At 38.5% G+C, this 22,259-nt stretch overlaps 6 protein-coding genes across 12 annotated transcripts; 3 read left to right on the top strand and 3 right to left on the bottom strand.

Annotated features, from left to right (window-relative positions):
* Nucleotides 1-514: 514 nt before the first annotated feature.
* On the bottom strand, nucleotides 515-6,805 carry LOC117588492 (protein bric-a-brac 1). 5 transcript variants are annotated; one of them, XM_034279799.1, is made up of 4 exons: nucleotides 6,279-6,804; nucleotides 3,565-4,247; nucleotides 3,342-3,489; nucleotides 515-1,780 (listed from the first exon to the last, which is right to left on the bottom strand). In XM_034279799.1, exons 2-4 carry the CDS (start codon nucleotides 4,178-4,180, stop codon nucleotides 1,120-1,122), a joined length of 1,425 nt encoding a protein of 474 aa, XP_034135690.1. In that variant the 5' UTR covers nucleotides 4,181-4,247; nucleotides 6,279-6,804; the 3' UTR covers nucleotides 515-1,119. The 5 variants fall into 5 exon arrangements, with proteins under 5 accessions (XP_034135690.1, XP_034135688.1, XP_034135689.1 ...); XM_034279797.1 differs by having other exon boundaries at nucleotides 516-1,301; nucleotides 1,362-1,780; nucleotides 3,342-4,247; XM_034279798.1 differs by having other exon boundaries at nucleotides 517-1,780; nucleotides 3,342-3,495; nucleotides 6,279-6,803.
* A 1,026-nt stretch (nucleotides 6,806-7,831) lies between these two features.
* On the top strand, nucleotides 7,832-10,516 carry LOC117588261 (pre-rRNA 2'-O-ribose RNA methyltransferase FTSJ3). The gene is made up of 2 exons (XM_034279395.1): nucleotides 7,832-9,783; nucleotides 9,859-10,516. The coding sequence occupies exons 1-2, from the start codon at nucleotides 7,911-7,913 to the stop codon at nucleotides 10,446-10,448; spliced, it is 2,463 nt and encodes an 820-aa protein (XP_034135286.1). The 5' UTR covers nucleotides 7,832-7,910; the 3' UTR covers nucleotides 10,449-10,516.
* Nucleotides 10,517-10,949: 433 nt separating this feature from the next.
* Nucleotides 10,950-14,016, bottom strand: LOC117588264 (beta-lactamase-like protein 2 homolog). 2 transcript variants are annotated; one of them, XM_034279399.1, is made up of 5 exons: nucleotides 14,005-14,016; nucleotides 11,911-12,033; nucleotides 11,670-11,839; nucleotides 11,405-11,614; nucleotides 10,972-11,351 (listed from the first exon to the last, which is right to left on the bottom strand). In XM_034279399.1, exons 2-5 carry the CDS (start codon nucleotides 12,027-12,029, stop codon nucleotides 10,972-10,974), a joined length of 879 nt encoding a protein of 292 aa, XP_034135290.1. In that variant the 5' UTR covers nucleotides 12,030-12,033; nucleotides 14,005-14,016. The 2 variants fall into 2 exon arrangements, with proteins under 2 accessions (XP_034135291.1, XP_034135290.1); XM_034279400.1 differs by lacking the exon at nucleotides 14,005-14,016 and having other exon boundaries at nucleotides 10,950-11,351; nucleotides 11,911-12,029.
* LOC117588263 (39S ribosomal protein L3, mitochondrial) lies at nucleotides 13,185-14,629 on the top strand. The gene is made up of 4 exons (XM_034279398.1): nucleotides 13,185-13,289; nucleotides 13,352-13,454; nucleotides 13,515-14,059; nucleotides 14,125-14,629. Exons 1-4 carry the CDS (start codon nucleotides 13,252-13,254, stop codon nucleotides 14,543-14,545), a joined length of 1,107 nt encoding a protein of 368 aa, XP_034135289.1. The 5' UTR covers nucleotides 13,185-13,251; the 3' UTR covers nucleotides 14,546-14,629.
* An 846-nt stretch (nucleotides 14,630-15,475) lies between these two features.
* On the bottom strand, nucleotides 15,476-18,023 carry LOC117588262 (probable arginine--tRNA ligase, cytoplasmic). Of its 2 annotated transcripts, XM_034279396.1 has the most exons (5): nucleotides 17,982-18,023; nucleotides 17,791-17,928; nucleotides 17,402-17,739; nucleotides 17,000-17,329; nucleotides 15,476-16,755 (listed from the first exon to the last, which is right to left on the bottom strand). In XM_034279396.1, the coding sequence occupies exons 1-5, from the start codon at nucleotides 18,021-18,023 to the stop codon at nucleotides 15,606-15,608; spliced, it is 1,998 nt and encodes a 665-aa protein (XP_034135287.1). In that variant the 3' UTR covers nucleotides 15,476-15,605. The 2 variants fall into 2 exon arrangements, with proteins under 2 accessions (XP_034135287.1, XP_034135288.1); XM_034279397.1 differs by lacking the exon at nucleotides 17,982-18,023 and having other exon boundaries at nucleotides 15,606-16,755; nucleotides 17,402-17,732; nucleotides 17,791-17,877.
* A 2,036-nt stretch (nucleotides 18,024-20,059) lies between these two features.
* LOC117588446 (leucine-rich repeat flightless-interacting protein 2) lies at nucleotides 20,060-22,015 on the top strand. Its single transcript, XM_034279729.1, has 6 exons — nucleotides 20,060-20,229; nucleotides 20,492-20,779; nucleotides 20,840-21,203; nucleotides 21,272-21,424; nucleotides 21,481-21,665; nucleotides 21,765-22,015. Exons 1-6 carry the CDS (start codon nucleotides 20,143-20,145, stop codon nucleotides 21,873-21,875), a joined length of 1,188 nt encoding a protein of 395 aa, XP_034135620.1. The 5' UTR covers nucleotides 20,060-20,142; the 3' UTR covers nucleotides 21,876-22,015.
* The last annotated feature ends 244 nt before the right edge of the window (nucleotides 22,016-22,259 follow it).

Below are 22,259 nucleotides of genomic sequence, written 5' to 3' on the forward strand. Positions count from 1 at the left end.
TGCAAAATATGTTTTTGAGTACTTTGACACGTGGATCGCGGCATTATCCTGTTGAAAAATCCAGGAATCTCCATAATTCGCTTCCACTATTGGACGAAGTTCTTGTCGATTTTGGGGAATACTTTCTGCCAAAGTCAACATGCACGGAAGGCAATTTACAACAGTACGAGAGTTGAAAGAGGCAATAGTAAAGGAGTGGGCGGAATTGGATGTATCCTTACTCCAAACATTGATCCTTTCAATGCCAGGATGCATTACAAAGGTTTTAAATAGCAAAGGAGGACACATTTAGGCAATTGAATACCCTTTAATAATTTTAAATATAAGTAAATTTTAGAAAATACCATTCTAATGAAATTATAAGTTCACTTATTTCGTCCCGAAAATATTCATTTAATTAATTAAAAATATTTCAAATGTATACAAAACTTTCTTTGGCCTTTTGTTGAATTGTTATATTGTTGATTTTAGTATGAAATTAATACAATTTTAAAATTTGGAAATTTGAAAATTGTATAAGGGTTTTTATGTTTGTTAGGTGACTACTTTCGCACACCTTAGCCGAGTGATGAAAGTAAAATATTCGAATAAGAATAGACAGTTAATAATCTACTAAAAACTTATAGAACGATGATTGCATATGACTACAACATCTAGAAAGTCGCCTCGTTGTAAATGCACTAATTAAATAAGAAGTCTTTTTTTTATTTAATTATAATATGCAAAATGAGATTTGCAAAATACTAACCTAATCCCCACTGACTGCTAATACTATAAAGGAAAAACTGGAAAGTCTTAATAGCAAATTTATAATGAGAATAGCGTTCTATTAATATTAATTAATATCTTCCTGGATCAAGTAAAATTTTTATAAAAAATAACCACGATCTGAAATGGAATCTTCCTGTCTTGAAAATGGCGGGTTTTTTTATGAAGAGTATAAGAAGCATAGAAAACTAGTCGCCATACGATTGCTCTACCAGACGTCATACAAATCTTAGGTTTACTATCCATCCATACAACCATCTACCATATTACACAAAATAAAGCGTTTGCAAACTCTCGATTCTCAAACTATATCTGCATTAATGTCAGGCTAAAGAAAGGCAAGCAGCGTGGTTAGATCATATTTAATTGGTGCTGCTCGCTCAGTTTGAAAGTCGACGCATCGCTAAGGTGATGGAAAGGCATTCCAGCCGCTGTTGTGCCTATATCTGGGGACGGTAAATTTAAAGTGGCCGTTACCGCCTCTGGACTATTGCTTCCGCTCGCGTTTGAAATGCCGCTCTTAAGTACAGTATCTAAAGGCATATTTTGAGACAGGTGATGTGCTGTGCCAGAATTTTGAGTCGAGAGCGTACCTGCGTTCGCTGTTGTAAATGAATTTCCCGCATGAGAAGCACCACGCCCGCGTTTTCGCTTCGGAAGAATGCCTTTTCGCGCCATATAAAAACGAATAGTAGATACGGGAATATTGAACATATTGCTGACTGTTTGGAATGTTTCGCCCTTTGAAACACATTTGGCCGCTTGTGCTAACGAGGCCTCCGAACGTCGAACACGCTTATATGAGGTGTAGCTATCGATTGAACTATGCATGATTCCTGCCGATATATTGGCAGGCGTGTCTGAATCAAAGCTAAGGGAAAGGCCGCTCCCGCTGCTTGCAATTCGGGCTACACTGCTTTCATTGTCTGCCTCATGAGCAGCCACATAATTGTGATCGTCTTCGATGGTGGTGTCCAAATTTTGTGACTGCAGCTGTATCGGCGGCTGGGACCTATAAAATAAATATAAAATCAGTTTTTTATCAAAAAATTGTATTGAGCAGTGATGTCTATTCTTATCGTTTAATTTCTTATTTCATATTTTGCACTAGGATTTAGAGACTTGGCCAATATAACACAATAATTTAATTTATATAAAAAACCAGTCCGTACATTAAAATCATACTTTGGCAAGAAGATACATAGCGCGATGTCTGCTGTGACATTCTCGTTTTATGATTAATTTCAGACTAAAGTTCAGTTGCATACGCATTTGAGTATGAGTGTATGCAATACTTTTGGTTTTTCTGTGTTTTCTGTGTTGAAATAAAGTCTAACTGGCTTACCGACAGGGAAACAAGCAAAATAAAGTTGACTGTGTCAAAAGCAACCCTCGTTTACTTCAAAACAACAACATTACAAAGGCGTCTATTGTAATTGGGAATTTGGAACAGTTGTAAAATCTTCATCTTTAAACGGTCCAGTCAAAATCGTTGAGTCTACTTCATTGTACATAAATTTCTTATCAGAAGATCGCGTCCAGCTTCTAAGTTTTCGCTGATTGCATTTGTGTAACATTATAATTGGATGCATTGACTTAATCTTTATCTTCACCAAAGAAGTTAATTTTAATGAATTGCTGTTAATCATCTGGGAATGGGAGCAAGTACCCGACTTTATGAAAGGTGTGTCCTTACATTTTAAAAGATGGCAGAAATTCAGCTTTCCAAATAATTGTATAGGATTTATGAACGCTATGAAATATTTTTATTCATGGGTATAGCTAACAAGAAGAGTTTCTAACGGATCCGTTGATGCTTCAAGTTGGAACAAATTTTTCACTTGAGCGAGAGAAAATCTTGTCTTGTTGGGATGTTGATTTTGCGGTCCGAGTACGACAATCCAAATAAAACTTGCACTCGAGAACGATAAGCCGAAATTACTCGTCTTGTTCAACTATTATATTTTTAATATTTATGAAATATATGATCGCCAAATAGTTTCTGCACATAAATTCATGATATCGTCTTGTCCATCGAGAGTATTTGTTGCTTGATCAGCATCATCGATATAGCCATGGCCTTGTCCGTCTTGTTTGACACCTCGTCCTCATAGAGTTTGACTTACACACTTTCAATTATATTTCACATCAATAAATATATAATATAACTCATTTATGAATTTATGCATGTACTATTTTTGTGGAGATACCGACATTCCGCGCGGATATTACAATTTCTCATGCTTGCTCTCCACAACCCAGATGATTTTTTGATTTTAAAATACCCATTCTAACCGTGTGATATCACAGCAGTCTGAATGCAAAAATTGGTTGCTCTAGCTCTTATTGACTCCGTGTACTAGGCGCTCATCAGGACGGACAGAGACAGGCTCGGATACAGAGATATATATATATATATATACCCGTTAACTCTTCGAATGCCGGGTATACAAAACACAATTAACCCATTTTGAACGATATTCCATTGATCTTTCACTATTAGTCAAAACATATAAATGGCCTAGAATTATAATAATTATAACATTTTAAGTATAGCAGAATTAATCACAAACCTTGTCTGAAGGAGGAACGTCTGTGTTTTGTTTTTTTCAGCTGTTGCGGATAAGCTATAGTCATCGCAATGATCATTATATGTGTTCCAGATATTAGAGGCATCATCCGCAGACTCGTCTTCGGTCGGTACATTTGAGTTGTTGGAAGCTGTTGCTGAGGAGGCGGTATTTAAAGACTGTTGTGGATGATGCTTATGAGGTTTCTGTAGCTGCAGGGTATTACCACCATTTGCTTGCTGACGTTGGCGCAGTTCCTTGTGCTGCTGCTGCAGAGCTAGTTGTTCTTGTTGGTGCTGGTGCTGTTTGGCTGTCTGTGCTTGCGTGGTCGAAGCAGTAATTGAGGCGGTTGAATTTGTAGCTGCATCTTCAGTTTCAGTCACGTTCACGTCAATATTATTAAGTCTCGTGATGACTGGGGCTACGTCCATGACAGTTTCCTTCCGCATCTGTTGAAGCTGATTGTAATTTATTGCCGCCTCTGACCCGTACAGACCGCGTATCCGGAGCTGTTCGGCACATCGAAGCAACTGGCCCAGGCCGGCCTGTGTGACATTTACCTCTCCCTTGTACATAAAATCTACTAGCGCCTGAATCTCCCATAGCTTGATCTCTCCTGGTAAAATTATAACGGGATGCTTACAGGGATTTTCCGCCAGAATGGCTTCAAAGTATGTGGAACATGCGGCTAGCACTAGACGGTGACAATGTAACTGGTGACCTTCACAGGCCAGTGTAACATCAACAAATCTTTGACCGGCTAATAGCTGCGGAAAAGCGGCTCCAATACTACCAAGATGGCTGTTCCAGCGCACGCAAAATTCCTGAGTAACAGCGTTCATTTTGCTTAACCTCAACTCAACAACCTTTGTAGTTTGTTGTTTGTACCAGATTTATATCCTTTTTAACCTGTAACAAAATGAATATTGCATGAATATTAATCCAAAATTGAGCATAAACCGCGATTGAGTGGGTGTGATCCCCGATTTGTGGATACCACTTATAAAATGGACCTGGTTAATCTAATGAATTTGGGGTTTATATGTTTATGTTTAAATACATTACGGATTTGTTTTCTAGGGAAAGAATCTTGCCTTGTTATTGTAAACGAAGAGGAACGGTGTGAGTCGCCCTCAAAAGCGAATCTACTTTTATACCCGGTACGCTCTAATAACAGCAAACGAGACCCTCCTACCGATCAAGCGTCGTGATCATATTTGCGAGTTCGTGATGCTTGCACAGGCTTTCAATGGCGAAACATAGAATAAGTGAGGAAGAAGAAGCAAATACAGGTTGGATCTTACCCATACCGAGTACCATTCGAATGGAATTGTTCCTTGAACAAAACAATCATAGCTTTTAATTGAGCTCGACTAAAATATTGCCTGCACTTATTACTATCTAACAAGTGTATATTTTAATGCTTTGCATAAAATAATTTTACATATCAAACACATTTTAATGTATATCGACTCGGCTATTGATTATTATTATATATTTTATAGGCTCGGAAAAGTTTCCTTCTTTGCGTTACGCACATTGCTTCGAGCAAAAATGTATACTCCTTTAACTCTTCGAGTCCATGGTATAAAATTATTGCCTTATTATCAAATAGATCGCAGGCTACGCTGCTAAAAAAGCTCAGGAGCTGGGCTAAACCTTAGCCGTTTATTCATCAAATTTTACAACTAACTGTACCTATCAAAACCCCATTTAATCCCAAGAAATACATACATATGTATATACTTTTTTTCGACTTTTTCTGAGCTGAAAGCTTAATATATTCAAAACGGTAAACTATAACTTAATATTTGATGGGCCCGAATTACATATAGCTTTATTTATAAGCTTGTGCAGAAAAATAACTACATCAGAAAAATAACATAATTCAAAGATTCCTAAATACAACGACGGAGAACGTTGTGAGACGCGTTCGTAGCCGAAGAAACATACAAACAATAAACTCAGCGACGCTATACGAAGGAATGTCTTGCTTGATTTAAAATCAACAGTGAACATATGTGGTCATGCAAGTGTGTATCCATCAACGCTGAGCGATTTTGTTTGAGCCTTTTTGAAATCACACGTTGCCGTTCTCTAGTACATATATATGTACATACATAAATATGTACATAAGTAATTAACATTACAAATTGACAAGTTTTGCATAGAAATAGACTTTTTTATATTTCTTTTTTTACATACAGAGTAAGTATGCATGTGTTTCTGAGCGTATGGTGATTTTGGTAAAAACATCCAAAACTCTACGATGTACGATATATGAATGCATCCATACACAAAAAATCTGTTTGTTCGCAATTTTGAAACAGAGAAAAACACATACATATGTATGTACATACATACACATGAAGTTGGCGTGATAGCAAGTATTCTGGTTTTTATACCCGGTACTCGATTTAGCATTCAATTTGTTTTGAAGGAGCAAAAATCCGCCACCAACAGCAACTACATATGTACATACATATGTATGTAGATATGTACATATTTGCACATGTGTGAGCATAGATGTTGCACACTACATATATGTAATTAATATACAAATATTACATGCATATGTATTTTCATAAATACATACGTATGTACATATGTCACAAGTATTTTCAAAAATAATAAAAGTAAAATAAGACACCGCAATTTGAGGCTATGTTCAATGTTTACAGTCGGAGTCGGGTAACTTCGTACAAGGAAATGAAATATTTATGCAGTTATCACAAACATACGTATATATTGTTAACATTTATAAATATTTATGTATTTATAACTACAAATGTATTGATTTATTTGTGGTTTCTAGCGCTTTACTTAATACAAAGGATGTGGTACAGAAACATATTTACATTACATGCATAGATCATCTACATATGTACATATGCATACTGAATGTAAATATGTATGTATTAAAAATAAACAAATCCATACCCGTGTGCAGAGTATTAAGTTTTGCCTTGAGTTAATAATGCAAAATTGCTGGCGTTTACTTTTTGTAGAAAGCAAAAGTTAAAAGTGGCGCTTTGTGTTGCAGACCTCCCCCGCGGACTGTGGTATCCTGTGCGCGTGAGCTAGCGTCTACGAAGTGCTTTTGTTTAACAAACTTGCTGCAAACTCTTAAGCACTCAAGTACACAAAAAACATTCATGTATTGATTTTTCACAAAAACTAACCAGCACGTCACAAAAATAAAATGTTTTAATATGTTCAAGTTATGGAAATCGAATGTATCCAACCCGCGATTTTATTTCATCCGATTAAACAATTTTCTTTCAATTTAGTGCCAATCTGGCCTGGCAATTATTTTCCAAAGAGAACCACATATTTTTAAATCGTTCATATGGCCTGTGGCATTATTATCTAAATGGCCAAATACCCCTTCAATTTTATTTTTGAATTTAAACTAATAAATTTATATTAGACTGCAAGCGTGCTGCCAACTTTATTTTTAACCAGCGTTATTTGAAAAAGGCGTTAGGACATTTAGTCGATGCAATATTTCTCACAATTTCGTTCAAAAACTGAACGATCGCACTATTCGATAACTTGATAAGAACTATATCGCTGCCGGTATATTTTATCAACCAAATCAAATTGGAACTCTTTCATATAAACTATGTAAGTGTTGAGCGTAATTCATGATTTTTAAAATAATTTTTCTTTGTATACGTTATAGTTCTTCTGCGTGCTCTTGTCGACATATCAGCCATCGACTATCTGCCATGGAGCAAAATGAGGAGAATGTTTTAAAATTCATGGAATCGGCTGGCTTGTCTACAGACAAGCTAAAATTTATTCTATAACTGCCACTTGCTCGAAGCGTTTGGACCCTTGTAAATAGAAGTAGTATTAGCTTAGCTGGGAAACTCGAACACCTAGGCTGTAGCTATCAGGCTACAGCTAACTGAAACTGACACAAAATTATTTTGAGCGAACCCTATTTGCCAGCTGGCCAATGAATACTAAAAAACAGAAGGTATTTGATGGTACTCCGCCTGGGTACCTAGAAAATATAACTTAAACCATAAAAAAGACTCCTAAGCTAACCCAATGTGACCTCCATCCTTGTTAACGAGCTTGAGGCCATCAAAATGGCGAATGGGATTTATATACACTTGACTTTTTTACCATGTTAAATACATCAATGGAAAAATTAATGAAAAATTCGCATCAATATATCACATAAACTTTCTCTGAAATCTACCTTTGAATTGAGTACCACTTACATATTTGTCCAGTGTGACTTTTTTTGGTAGTTTCTTCTCCTTGGTCTCGAAAATTATTACTAATAAGCCTAGTATTTATTTTTCTTAGTCGCTGGATATAATTCCCTGGGTCTGCTTACCATTTAAAAACAATGTAAATGTAATGAAAGAAAAAAAAATCCCACGCGAAGTCACTTAGTATTAATTCCATACACTGGCGCTGCGACGCCATCCTGACAGGTACACCAACTATCGATATATTTATGGTCCATCTCTATTAAAAACATAACATACAAGTAATAGCACGTGGGTTCTTGGTTTTGTACTATACAGGAACCAACAAATAAAATAAAGCAATATGGGCAAGAAAACGAAAGTAGGAAAGACAAGGAAGGATAAATTTTACCAACTTGCCAAAGAAACGGGGTTTAGATCCCGTGCCGCTTTTAAATTGATACAGCTAAATCGCAAGTTCGGATTCCTCCAGCAGTCGCAAGTTTGCTTAGATCTTTGTGCAGCTCCTGGAGGATGGATGCAAGTGGCCAAACAAAATATGCCAGTATCCAGCATTGTAATTGGTGTTGACCTCTTCCCGATTCGGCCCATTGCAGGCTGTATTGGCTTAGTAGAGGACATCACAACGGAAAAGTGTCGTCAATCATTAACTAAGGAGTTGCAATCTTGGAAGGCCGATGTTGTCCTTCATGACGGTGCCCCCAACGTGGGTCGTAATTGGCTTTTTGATTCTTATCAGCAGATCTGCCTAACCCTTAATGCCCTCAAGCTGACCACCCAGTTTCTTCGCGGCGGAGGTTGGTTTGTGACCAAAGTTTTCCGCTCCAAGGACTACAACGCACTGCTTTGGGTGCTCAAGCAGCTCTTCAAAAAGGTGCATGCCACCAAACCAAGTGCATCCCGTAAGGAGTCAGCCGAGATATTCGTGGTCTGCCAGGAATATCTAGCCCCCGACATTATCGACCAGCGGCTGCTCGACAGCAAGTACGTGTTCGAGGAGCTCGACCTCGAGAACAAGAAGAAAAATAGCCTTCTGCACCCCGAGAGACAAAAACGCATCAAGGCCGAGGGCTACAGTGAGCAGGACTTATCATTGAGATCCATTTTATCGGCCACAGAGTTTATGAAAGCAGAAAATGCCCTTTCTGCCCTCCAAGGTGTAGGATCCATTCGCATTGATGACGATCGTATTGCCAATCACAAGAAAACTACACCTGAAATTTTAGAATGCTGCAAGGACCTTAAGGTTTTGGGTCGCAAGGATATTAAAGGTCTTGTATTGTGGTGGAAAGCTGTTAAAGATAGTTTTTTTAAGGATGAAACTGCGGCAGTTATCGAGGAACAAGAAGCAGAGGAAACAACACCAAAACAACTAACGCAAACAGAATTAGAGGAACTTGAAGATCTTGAGCTTCAAGAACAGATCAGAACGTTGACAGCCGAGGAGCAAAAAGAGCTTAAGCGGAAACGAAAGAAGACGCTTAAGGCCAAGGCAAAACTTCACGAAAAGATGAACCTCAATATGGTTATAAAGGGAGATGACGGGCCTGTGGAGGAAACTGGTCACGAAATTTTTGATCTGAAAGTTATTGACTCTGCTGTTGAGTTGGATAGGTTCCTCGATGTTAGCCCTGACTTCGATGTAGAAGAAGAGGGTAAAGAGGCTGAAAAGTTGCCCAAGTACAAAAAATATGATAAGGATGACAAGAAAATGGATGACGATGGTAACTATGAAAGCGACGAAGAGAACGCATCAAGTGATGATGAAGACAGCGATGAGATGGTGAATGATGAGCAAGGTTTGGGCCTAAGCGACGATGGCGAAGACACTGTTAAAGTTGGCAAAGGAAAGAAAGCACACGAGGAGCATCCGCTCATAAAGTCAAGTGATTTCCGTGACAAGGACACCAAGCGGCAACAGCGAGTACAGCTTTGGTACGAGAAGGATAATCTCCAAAACATTGCATCGGACGACGATGAGGAAAACTATGATCTGAAAAATATGGCCAAGGAGTATAATCTAAAGGGAGTCTCTCTTCTCGGTGAGAGCACCCTCAGCGGTGACACAAATGGACAGGCTCTTCTGGGCAAGAAGGCTAAGCGACGTGCCCGACACGAAATCGAGACAAAGGACAGTAGCTCAGATGACTCTGACTCTGACTCTGATTCTGAAGAGCTTCTCAAAGATGATACTGCTTCTGCAGATATGTCCAAAGGTTGGTGTTGATTATACATACATAATTTATTAATAATATTCATTAAAATTATATTTGCCAATATTATAATTTCAGAGCCTAAATCGAAGAAGGTACGTTTGACGGAAAATGAGCTGGCTCTTGGTGCGCTTATGATTCGCGGAAAGAAAACACAGCGCGACCTTATTGATGCAGCCTGGAACCGTTATGCTTTTAACGATGAAAACCTTCCAATTTGGTTCACGCAGGATGAACAAGAACACATGACTATGGCCCAACCAGTGCCTCAAGAGCTTACGGAAGAATACCAACGCAAGGTCCAGGAGTTAAATGTTCGCCCCATTAAAAAGGTAATGGAGGCAAAGGCTAGAAAGAAGCGCCGTTCCTCAAAGCGTATGGCCAAGGCAAAGAAAATGGCCGAAAAGATTATGGAAAACGCCGACGCCTCAACCCATGAGAAGGCAAAACAACTGAAAAAGGTTTATAAGAAAGCAGAAGAGAAGAAAAAGGAGATTACCTACGTTGTGGCTAAAAAGCACACAGCGTCTCGTCGAGCCAGTCGCCCAGCTGGCGTGAAAGGTCGTTATCGTGTCGTAGATCCGAGAGAGAAGAAGGATAAACGCTCTGCAGTCGCTATAAAGAGACGCCAAAAAAAAGGGGGTAAAACTGGGAAAGGAAAACGGTGAAAGATTCAAATTGAACACTTAAATGTAACCAGAAATAAAACGCCACTTAGTACATACTAAAACTGAAAGCACAGCTTTGATTTAATTGGTTGATTGATTGAGCAACCAATATTACCTCACAGATATACTGATTGCAGTACTTATTTATCTTCTTGTTAAAAAAAAAGAAGAAAAACGAATGGAAACACATTTAAGAAAAGTTAAAGATGTAAATTAAAAAATGTTGACCAAACATTTTATATATTTTTTGTATGTTTCTCAGCTATGTACATATGGTGTCTGTACAAGAGTGTATGGGACTATTTAATAAAAAATGTAAACAGATATCCATCAAAATCATATACATATGTGATCATATATCTCCTGACTGAGTACTGGTATCAAAGTGAGTCTTAAAACGCGCCTCACAACATTTCTCTTCGTTTAAATTTCAAAATATGTATTTTTTCATGTAACTCAAATATCTTACATCTGAGTTTAATGAACTCTGCCATTAAAATAAAGAAAGCTGTATTTGGTAGATCTAGAGCAAGCTTTTTGGATTATAAACATAAAATTGTTCCTCATCCAACTCCTTGAGCACCAATTTGCTCTCTTTTTGCAACTTTTGAAGATGGTGGCTTACGTTATAGGCCGCAGCGGGCCACAGCTCCTCAGGGGTTTCTTTGTAAACCTCCCGCACTACATCCATTGATTGCCAACGCTCATTGGGGCGTTGTGTAAAAAACTGGAATATCTGCTGTTCACGATTGTTGCGATGATTTATGTAGTACTCAATTTTGGGAACGGGCTCATCGATGACATTGCCATGACCCGGAAAGATACGCAGTGGTTGGATTTTTAAAATTGTATCCAAGCTTTTCATGTACTCGTACAGATCCTCAAAGACGGCAGTACCCTCGCCTACGGAAAGATTGCATTAACAAAATGGAAGAGAATCCAAGCCGAAAACAAACCTAAAATGCAGTCCCCACTAAAGAGCGTTCCTTCGTCCATCGCTATTGTAATATGATCCGTGGTGTGTCCTGGAGTGTGTACAACACGCATATTGGCTCCTTCTACTGAAAACTCTTGGTTGTTAGAAAGGGGTTGCAATTGTATGTGAGTTGGGATCTCTGGGCAGGCATCACTTGCATCGGTGCGACGAAACTTAAACACTTGACAGTCTGAATGAAAGAGCACTTATAAGAACCTGCCCGATATTATTATAGACAGTTATACCATTGTCTGCCAGACTGCTGCCCACAATATCCTTAACACCACCGACGTGGTCATGGTGCCAGTGAGTGAGGATGATAGTGGCAATAGAGGCCTGCTCCTTGCGAAGGACATCGTTCAAGTGTTCTATGTACTGAGGAACATCTTCATCTCCGGTATCAATCAGTATCCGTCTAATAGATAATGATTTGTGGGCAGGTTATATTATTAGTTGAACTTTGGATTGAACATTGAACATACTCACTTTTTTCCATTTCCAAGCAGATAGGTGTTGGTGCCTTGCAACGTCATAACACTCGGATTACATCCTAGTATACGTATTATGGAGGATGTAAGGCGAGTGACAGGCGGAATTAATGCCATTTAACTTCACTGTGTTGAATCGGAATTAATTAGGCGGCTACTTGTTGTTACGTATGAGTGTTTATCTCCGCGGCCAATAAAAGATTCGAAATATCGATAGAATACTTCTTGACTCACAGACACACCAAAATATACGTTTTCATTTTTTAAAATTTAAGCTCAGTACTCAGATGAGCTAAAATCGAATCCATCCATCGAAGCAGGGATGATATTCCTCCTCATCTCGAACGGAGATTCTGTCGAAAAAAGCATAAAACGGCCAGAATTGAGCAATAATTTAATGATTAGATGAATATTATAATATAATTATCTCTAACTCGGTACTCAATTTATATGGAGATAAGCAAAATATTTATTGAATTTCTGTTCTACCCGGTGCGGTACTTTCTCCAAGCTTTAATAAAATGTAGAAAAGTGAATGACTTATAATCATTAAAGTTACAAATATTGCACCAAAGACGAGAGCCAGGATGAAATGGTGATCTGAGATGGCAGTATTGAATGGATGAGAGTATTGAAGGTTTACGTAGATCTCGAAAAAATCGGAAGTGAGCAAGGAAAGAGATCGCCTAGAGGAAGAAAGCATCAAACGCAGCACCATCAGATGCACAAGTTGATTAATAGAAAACAAAGTTTCAATTTATTTGTCTTATTTTATTGGTTAGTCTCGCTGCTCACTTCAAAAAAGTAACCAATTTTCATTACCTGAGCTGTTTTGCATATTTAACATATTGTGCAAAATAAAACAGAACAATAGAGAGCTAGTTTGTTAATGATTGTTATCTATTCCTTTTAAAATTATATGTAATCTGGCATTTTAAAGACTTTTGTTGGAGTTGCTCTGTTTCAAAGACATTTTCAACACAGATATCCACGCCAAAATCTCCTCCCTCCTACTGAATGATGGCTACGTCATCGTCATCCATGTCCCACAACATGATTATCGGGTGCAAGAAAATTGCTGAATTATTGATAAATTTTTTATTTATGAAGAGGTAAACTTTTTCGGCCCTCCTAATTGTAAGCATAAGCTCTTTTTCATGAATTCAGCCGATGTTTCACATCTTTTACAAATTCCCACCGTTTCTCAGAACCCGTAGAGCCGGGGGTATATCGATACTTGTTTCCCACAAATCGATAGTGACATCGATTGTTTTTGAATAGCGATGCATTGCAACCCACCGTATGTGTATGGCCAAGATTTTGGTTATATAAAATTAACATGATTCAAGGCATTTGTTTTCAGCTTGGGAGGCTACGGTTAGAAAGTATTGAATTCATCGTTTTCTATTTATTAATTCATGAATATTTCCCTTTATTAGGCTTGGCAGCTGCGTCGTTTCTAGTGTACAAGTACGCGAAAAGGGCCATTTGAGCCGGCCCCGCTTAAGGAATCCTTACTGGAATCTACGGAAACAACGAACCGTAAGCAATGCCTTAATGCTTATACCTACCAATTTTAACATTGATTTTTGTGTGCAATAGAATACGGAAGACTTAGTGACTACAGAAAACAAACAGTTTATCAATGAGTTAGCATGCGAAAGATACGGTACTCCGGCGCTTAGCAAGAGCATTCAGTCACAAGAAAATAAGTTGATACAGACCAATGATCCGGAAGATGGAATTCGTTCGTGGACCGAGCAGACGAGGCGTTGCGGTGTGATAGCGAGGAAAATTGGACAGTATCCGCTATGGCTTAAAAATGGCAAAAAAGTGCGCACCACATTGTTACAGATTGCTGACAACCATGTTATTAAATACATGCCACCCGAGGAGTGTGGACCCAATAAGAATCCGAGCAGTGAACACAAGTTGAACAAGTATGGCTGCATCCTCGTGGGTGCTGAAAGTACGAACCCAACTATGCTGACTAAAGAATACTGCGAGATATTTCGGGGTGCAGGCGTCGCTCCAAAAAAGAATATCATGCGTTTTATGGTCTCACCACAAGGAGCAATAGCACCTGGAACACCTTTGAATGTTGGCCACTTTCGCGTTGGAGAATATGTTGATGTTCGCGGCAAAACGTGAGTATTTCACACTATATATTATTAAAGCTTAATTAATTGTTTGTACTTACTTTTCATTACAGCGTAGACCACGGCTTCCAAGGTGTAGTCAAGCGGCACGGATTCAAGGGAATGCCTGCTTCACATGGCGTTACCAAGACTCATCGCCGTGCCGGTAATATTGGCGGTGGTGGCGAAAAGGGACGCGTCTGGCCTGGTACAAAGATGCCTGGTCACATGGGCAACCGTTGGCGTGTTCTTAAAGGCCTTCGAATTTGGCGCACGAACGCAAAGTACAATGTCATGTGGGTGCAAGGTAGCGCAGTGCCTGGACCTACCGGTGGACTAGTATATATATACGATACGCTTTTACCCCTGCGGAAGCTGAAAGAAGCTCCTCCGTTCCCCACATTTTATGATGAGGTGGACACTACTTCTGAGGACAGTTGGTATGAGCAGATGCACAAATTTAAGGATGAAACCATTGTATACAAGAGCGATTAGTTGTATTTACTATCTCTTAGAACAAGCTTAATTTCATTAAAATTCAAGATTTAAAGAATAAAGCTGGAAGACTTTTTAATACAATACACGAGGAGAAACGTTATAGAACGCTGCTAAAGCACCGTCACTTATTCTAATAATATTCGTCTACGAGTGCATTATCCTTAACAACATTCTCTTCTCTCGGAGCGCACTTTCCTTAGCAGAATTCACGCCTTCACGTCCCTACCCGCTACCGACCACGTACAAGTCCTGAAGAGTGACACAAAAAGTACGAACCTTCTCGAAACTACATCCGGTAAACCTTAAAATAGTAAAGAAAAATACCTTCAATTGAGAACCTAATCTAAGTTTTGTTATTGAACTAGGTCTTTTCTTAAAAAGTTACAAAATCCAGAGATCAAACAAATGTATGTGAGCATACCCCAGTCAGAGGGCCGTCACAACTAATTTTATTCATCAATCTTTAACTCTACAGGTGGTAGTCAGAAAGTGCACCTGTGTTTTTGTCTTCTGAGGAGCAATCCCATCCCTAGCAGAAGTCGCCATCGAAAGAAAATCAAATTAAACCTATGGCACAAGTGTAGTGTAGTGCCGCTCTTCTTCCAGAGTGTGGCATCAGCTGCTCCATCTACATACATATGTCTACATCTACATCTATCTTTCCTCCCACACCAGCATGTTCTATCTCGCTCTTCTCCGTGGAAGCGTGGGTCAGAGAGAGAAAAGGTGAATGGGTAACCGCGTGCAATAAGCAACATGCATTGACATGGAACATTTATTTGTTCATTCTTAACATTTGAATGATCTGATCTGATCCAGAACCAGCAATCTGGTAGACCGACATATACTCATACACTTGTTATTGTGACATCACAGAGGTATACATAGGTGCAACATTTGGTTCCTTTCAGTCAGTCAGGATAGAAAAACATCGATCATCGATTTTTATTTTGAATAGTGCTTCGCAGATATTTATAATATAGTTTAATATCAAAATTATTATAATTTAATATTATTAATGTGTGTATGTTTAACAAGATTTCCCGTGCTGCCAAAGTTAAAGTTTAGAGACTGGTTTCAGTCCAAGAATATAGAAACACTGACGCAATACTGCTGCAGTTGCCTCGCACATTAAAATTCGACTATAATTTACTTCAACTATTTCACCATCTTTGTTTTTCTTAATGCAATAGCAGCTGTCGTAAAATTCTGTAAATACAGCGCATACCTCAAAGCAAAACTCGCAAAGAAAATGAAGGAAAAGGTCCTTCGAGCACTTTAACAATATGTCGTGTATCTTCAAAAGGGTTTTTGCCAGTTTCCATTCCTTTTCGTGATCCAAAACAATCTCGACTGTATCCAAAATCGTTTTCAAGTTACTGACGTCTTCGCTTAACTTTCTTGAAATAGAGCAAATACGCGTGTAGGTGTACAATAAGTAAACTGCAGTATTTCCGCGGTCATCCAGCATCTTGTCAAATGAAAATACATAGTCACTTATACGGTTATGGCTTAAATCTGAATACTTGATGCAGCCATAAGCCACTGCCTCTTGTGCTTCAATTAATTCATCAGGTGTGAGAATTTTGTCGCGTCCTCGACTGCTTAGTTGTTCCAATGAACGTTTCATTCCCTCATTAAGCAAATCTGATAGTTTAACAGTATCACCGGAACGGGTCTTAAATTTCTTTCCATCCTCACCAAGAACCACGCCAAACTGTACATGGTTCACACGGTGGATGGTCGGATTTAAAATGCCACAGCGCTCGGCCGCTTTGAAAATTGTGTTAAAATGTGTACTTTGTCCAGAGTCGACAACATAAATGATCCAAGTGCACTGCTCCTCGTCTATGCGGTGGCGTATGGCAGCCATATCAGATGTGTCATAGGTGAAGCCACCATCCGATTTTACGATCGTTAGAGGTACGCCACTCTTGCCCTCGTCTGACCACATAATTTGACGACCCTCATCTTCTTCCAGCATATTTTTCTTTCGCAAAAAATCAACCACAGATAACATATGAGATTGATAAAACGATTCACCGCGTTCCTTAACTGTTATATCTAATCGATCATAGATAGTCTGAAATTCCTTTCGCGAAACATCACAAATAAGCGTCCATGCTTTTCTAGAGTTTGCTTCGCCGTTTTGCAGTGAAACCACTCGATTGTAAGCACGCTTCTTGAACTCTTCATCCGTGTCAAAGCTGTAATAAAGAACAAAAGACCGAAATCAAAACATTAAATAAAACACTTTACACGAACAAAGGGAGGCATAAATTAAGTGCAGTAAAACATTTTGATTGATCAGGATTGGATTGGGTATCCAGCACCGCGGACAATAAAAATTACTGTCAACCTGTGCGAAAGACACATAGTTGCCCCAAATCTTCATGATTTATCTAACATGTTATTGAAGCAAAAAATGTTGTCGGTTGTAAATTCACTTACCGCTTTTTTGATTCCTTATAAAAGGATTGCAAATCTCCAATTGGCGGGCTTACGTTGAGAAAGTCGGGAAAGCGGTCTTCCAAATGAGCAATTAACATACCGAATTGGGTTCCCCAATCACCAATATGATTTATACGAATCACGTCGTGTTGCAAAAATTCTAGCAGGCGGGAAATTGATTCTCCAATAATGGTAGAGCGCAGGTGACCAACATGCATCTGCTTGGCTATGTTAGGGGAAGAAAAATCCACCAATACTCGCTGTTTTGGTACTCTTGGAGGCTTAATACCGCTACGCAATATGTTTTGTAAAGCTTTAGCTGCATAGTCTCTTCGGGAAGACAAACAAAATTAAATCAATTAAATATCACAAGATATATATGGAAATACTAATATCACGTACTTGCTAAGAAACACGTTCACAAAACCAGCACCGCCAACTTCCAGCTTATTTATGATCGGTGATGCGGGACACGCTTTTAGTAATTCGTTGGCAATTTCACGTGGAGTTTTGTTTACACCCATTTCTTTCATTTTCTTTGCTAAGCCCATCGCATTGTTACACTGATAGTCACCATACTTTGCAGATGCACTGTTCACTGGTGCAATTATCACTGGTACGTTTCCATATTCTGGAAACGCTATTGCAAAAGCTTGTGCAAAAACGGTTTCCAAATGCTCCGTGATCGAAAAACTTTCGGTAACCTCCATGACGGATGATTTGAGTTCCTGAGCTATGGACTTTAAAGAAATTTAATTCAATTCATAAGTTCTTCATTAAAAACAGCTCACCTCCCTAATTAAGGATAAACGGTGTTTGAGCTTATTATTTGTAGCTTTAAGTTTGATCAGATCATCGTCAACTTCCACATGGAAGTCGCCGCGTGCTACCGAGTTTATTTGGGAAGAGAGCTCTTCTGTCTTGCGTTCCTTAAAATGCATTTCTTTAGTCCAGTAATATTTACACAAAATTCAATACTTACCAAATCACTCAGGGTTCTTAGTTCCAAAGCTAGTTCTGACATTTTCTTTATTTGAATTAGTAATTTGTATGCCAAAACATCCACGATACACTTTTTAATAACTTAATCGTACACGTATTTATATTTATCGGTATGTATTTGTACTGCATACATATACATCACGTAATGGTTGTATCGATATTTAAATTACTCTTGGGGAATGCTGGGAAATTTTCAAAGATGTGAAACACGGAATCACACTGATCACAAATATCATATTAATAGGGTTTTATAAACAAAAAACTTCCAAGCCTATTGCTTTGACGCTCTTAATTTACCGTCGTCCAAATCAGGAATGATATTCGTATAAAAACAATAAAAAATGCATGCCCGAATTTCGGTCGACCGTTTCGCAGGAAACAAGGAAACAAGCGCAAGTTTCCTTAAAAAATGCCATATTGAAGACATGTTTAATCTAAATAAGGCAGTTGAGTGAATCCGATAAATTGGATATTATAATTTGTTACTTGTAGACCCGGTACTCATATTAAAATGATATACAAAAACTCTCTCAATCGATTCCCCGTCATACTTTGGCATAGTTAAATGCGTTTAAGGCGTATAAGATATTTTCGGTGTCGATGTGAGTCAGGACCGAAAAAAAGGACCGAAAACGGAATGATTTGATTTAAAAAATGTTTGTTGCTTTCATCAGCTGTTCTCTGCAAATATGATGGCCTTTTCTGCTTCATTGCGATATCATTCTGATATCGATAGCAGTGTAAAAATGCTATATATGAGCATCAAATTCTTTGCTTCTGAATTACAAACTATTTTTATTTGTAACAAACTCGTCCCGTAGCCAGAATTCAATAACTATACTCTGTGCATGTTTTGTTATTGTTATTGAGTTGGGTCCAACTATCGAGAGGTAACTCATGTCAGTGTAAATAGGCAATTACACAAATATTGTATGCATGTATCGATAGAGCGGCGAGGGATTTATTGACCAAGCTCTACTTTGGTGCTCTCAATTGTGCAGTTATTGGTATTAGTTAAAAGAAGTGAAGTTCAAAATTATATTGAGGACTTGATCATAAACAACTTATAAAGTTGAACGTGGGGAAATCTTCTTGGAGATACTACACATGTACATTTCTTTTAAACATACATATACATATGTACATAGGTAGGCCTCTGCACCCAGTTAAAAATATGAAAGTGCTTTTTTTACATGAGTAATTGAAGTCCACACAACATTTTGTAGAAACAATTTAAGGAAATGCAACTGAATTTTGCTTACGTGCAAATTTAGGCGATGGCCAAGGATCTTCACACTAACAACTAAGTTTTATCATGTCACTTATGTACACATATGTACATATGAATACATACATGTATGAAACACAAATGTCATAAATGTAAGGAAAGGAGTCATGTTTTCGTTAAACTCGGTACTTTTAAAGTGACGGGGGTGTATTAAATGTGTGCTCGCAAGTGGGTGTATGAAACGCACAGAAGGAATCGTTTCCGACCCCATAAAGTGTACATATATCTACATATGTATGTATATTCTTGATCAGCATGAACAGCCGAGTCTGTATGTATGTTTGTCTGTCCATCTGTCCCTTAGACACCTGTTTCTCAGAGACTATAAGAACTAGTGCAACTCTATTTGGCATCCAGACTGCTCTAATATGCTTAACAATTTCGCCCACAATTTTAAATATCGAGATAAAAGAAAACAGATTTCTGAGTAAGATTCAGATTGGATCAATAGTATAGCCAGAATGAAGAAATTCATTGGCATTAATTTCCCTCATCCACTCCAGGAGCTCGCGCACTCTGGCTCGTGCGGTGTGTGGCTCTGTCGGAGGAGCTAAAAGGGTGTGTTGGTGTGAGAAAGTGTGAGAAGTGTAGAAAAAATTGAAGATTCAACAAAAGCTTAAGGTTTTATAGTATATAAAAGTTGAGACGCACCACAGCGCGATGTGCCGTAGAGATGTTTTTTGGTTCCTTTTTAGTTTGATATTACTATTTTTCTATCAAAAACATTCCGTTCTTCACTGATCTTCTTTATTCCGATTTACACACTTAAGGTGCCTTGCCGCTACGAAGAAAACTGAAGTATCAGGATACAAAATAAATTGAATCGTTTGTTAACATAGTACATTTTAATGAAATGGAAAGCACAAGCGTCACTGGTCGACGACGAAACAATACACGAGTGAATGCAGAGGACAACGCTCTAGATCAAATCACAAAAGAGGTACGTAATCGTCATGCATGCTGGTCGAAACGCCTTACCATGAATCTTAATGCAGTTATAGTTAGTCCAATAAGCGTGGCTATATAACTATTCCTGTCGGTCCGTCCTTATGAACGCCTAGCTCTCAGAGACTATAAGAGCTAGCGCAACCAAATCCATTTTCCCAAAGACTTTTTTGCCATCACACCCGTCGGGTGGCATCCGCTACATCAGAATTTGCTATCATAAAACTCTTAAAATATTCTGTTTGATTTTGTTACAGGCTGAAGCGCGTCTTGCTGCACGTCGTCAGGCACGTGCTGAAGCTCGCGAGATACGTATGAGAGAGCTTGAACGCCAACAAAAGGAACAGGAACAAAATGCTGACCGTGTATTTGATATGCACAACTCGAGTGCCAGTTTTGGTAGTGACTCGATCTCGGCACATCCTGCACGTCTCGCCTTTGGCGGATTATTAAATATTACTCGAAACACGGCATCCCGACGTAGTAGTGAAGATTCTTTGGAGGATGAAGGCAGAAGCTTACGCGACTTCAAGCACGAGCTTAACGTAAGGTAGCCACATTGTTAGTATTCGCCATGAATACTGCTATGCATTTTTTTCTTTTAGGATGTCGAAGAACGTTTCCGGAAAGCAATGATAACCAATGCACAGCTAGACAATGATCGTGCATCACAATCGTACGAAGTCAAATTACTTAAGGACAAATGTGAAACCGTGCAAGAGGCATTCGCACAGCTGCAGCGCGAGTTTAAAGAGAAGTCGCGTGACTGCAACGCAATTAAACGAAACTTAGACCGCATCACCGTTGAGCTTAAGCTAGTTCAAGGTCAGCTTAGCGAGCGAGATTCATTGATTGCAGAGCAGGGCCTTGTGATTGTTGCAATTGAAAATGCCGATGGCACTGATGCCAAGCGAGCTCTAGTCAGTGTTGAAAATGCTAATGTACTGGCTTCCGTTCAGGGTTCTTTAGGTGATTGTCTTTCCGTCATGAAAATTAAATGACCAAAGCACCAACTCATGTATTGTGTTGTATTTCAGATGTAAGAATACAAAAGTTTAGCGATGAAAAGCAGCAATTACTATCCGAAGTGCAGAAGCTGCAAAATAAAATTAAGGAGTATAAAAGCGAAGGAATTGTTGGAACTGGCTCACCGGGTCCCTTTGGTAAAGACAACGATTATGAGGCTCAAAGTATGCACACAATCAATTATTATTCTCTATGTTAAATTCACTGTCTTATCCCGCAGGAGAAGCAAACAAAATCATATCAGACTATAAATATAAGCTACAAAAGGCTGAACAAGAAATGGCTAATCTACAATCGAGCTTAGCCCGTTCAGAGACGCAAGTTATTCGATACAAAAGCACCGCAGAAGCCGCCGAAAAGGCAGAAGCAGAATTGAAAGTGGAACGCCGTAAGCTACAACGTGAGGTAAGCTATTAGCTAAGAAGTTACAAGCAAAGAACAATTTATTTGACTATTGACAAATGTAACTAAGAAAAATAATACCCATATCTTAAAATCTAACAGCACCGTGAAGTTTTGGAAAAACTGGAAGAAACAGAGACAGCTAATAACCATTTATTGAAACGACTTGACAAATTGAAAAATGCGAAAAGTGCCATTCTTAAGGACCTATGACCTAAGATGTTAAATCGCATGGATATCCTCAACCCCAGCCACGACACTCATGCTACTGAGGACATCTAAATAATACTTAATCAATATAACGTAAATATTGCAAGTAAAATTGTTGATAGCGCTGTTTAATTAATCATAATTGTAACATAAAGTATGTGCGAGTATATTTGTATTGATTTGAAAGTCACATTAAAAATTTGTAATTAAATAATTCCTTAAAAAACATAAAAGTAAGCTTATATACTATACCTTAGCAAAAGACCCTTTCTCAGATGACTTCATCGTTTGACTCGAATCTGTTTCCGCAGAGCCATTTAAATCCAGAGAATAGAATAAACACTTTAGGGAACAGTTTGGCATGCAAACCGTACATTGAAAAGATTT

Source organism: Drosophila guanche, unplaced genomic scaffold, assembly GCF_900245975.1.
Source record: "Drosophila guanche unplaced genomic scaffold, DGUA_6, whole genome shotgun sequence".
NCBI classification, from domain to species: Eukaryota; Metazoa; Arthropoda; class Insecta; order Diptera; family Drosophilidae; genus Drosophila; species Drosophila guanche.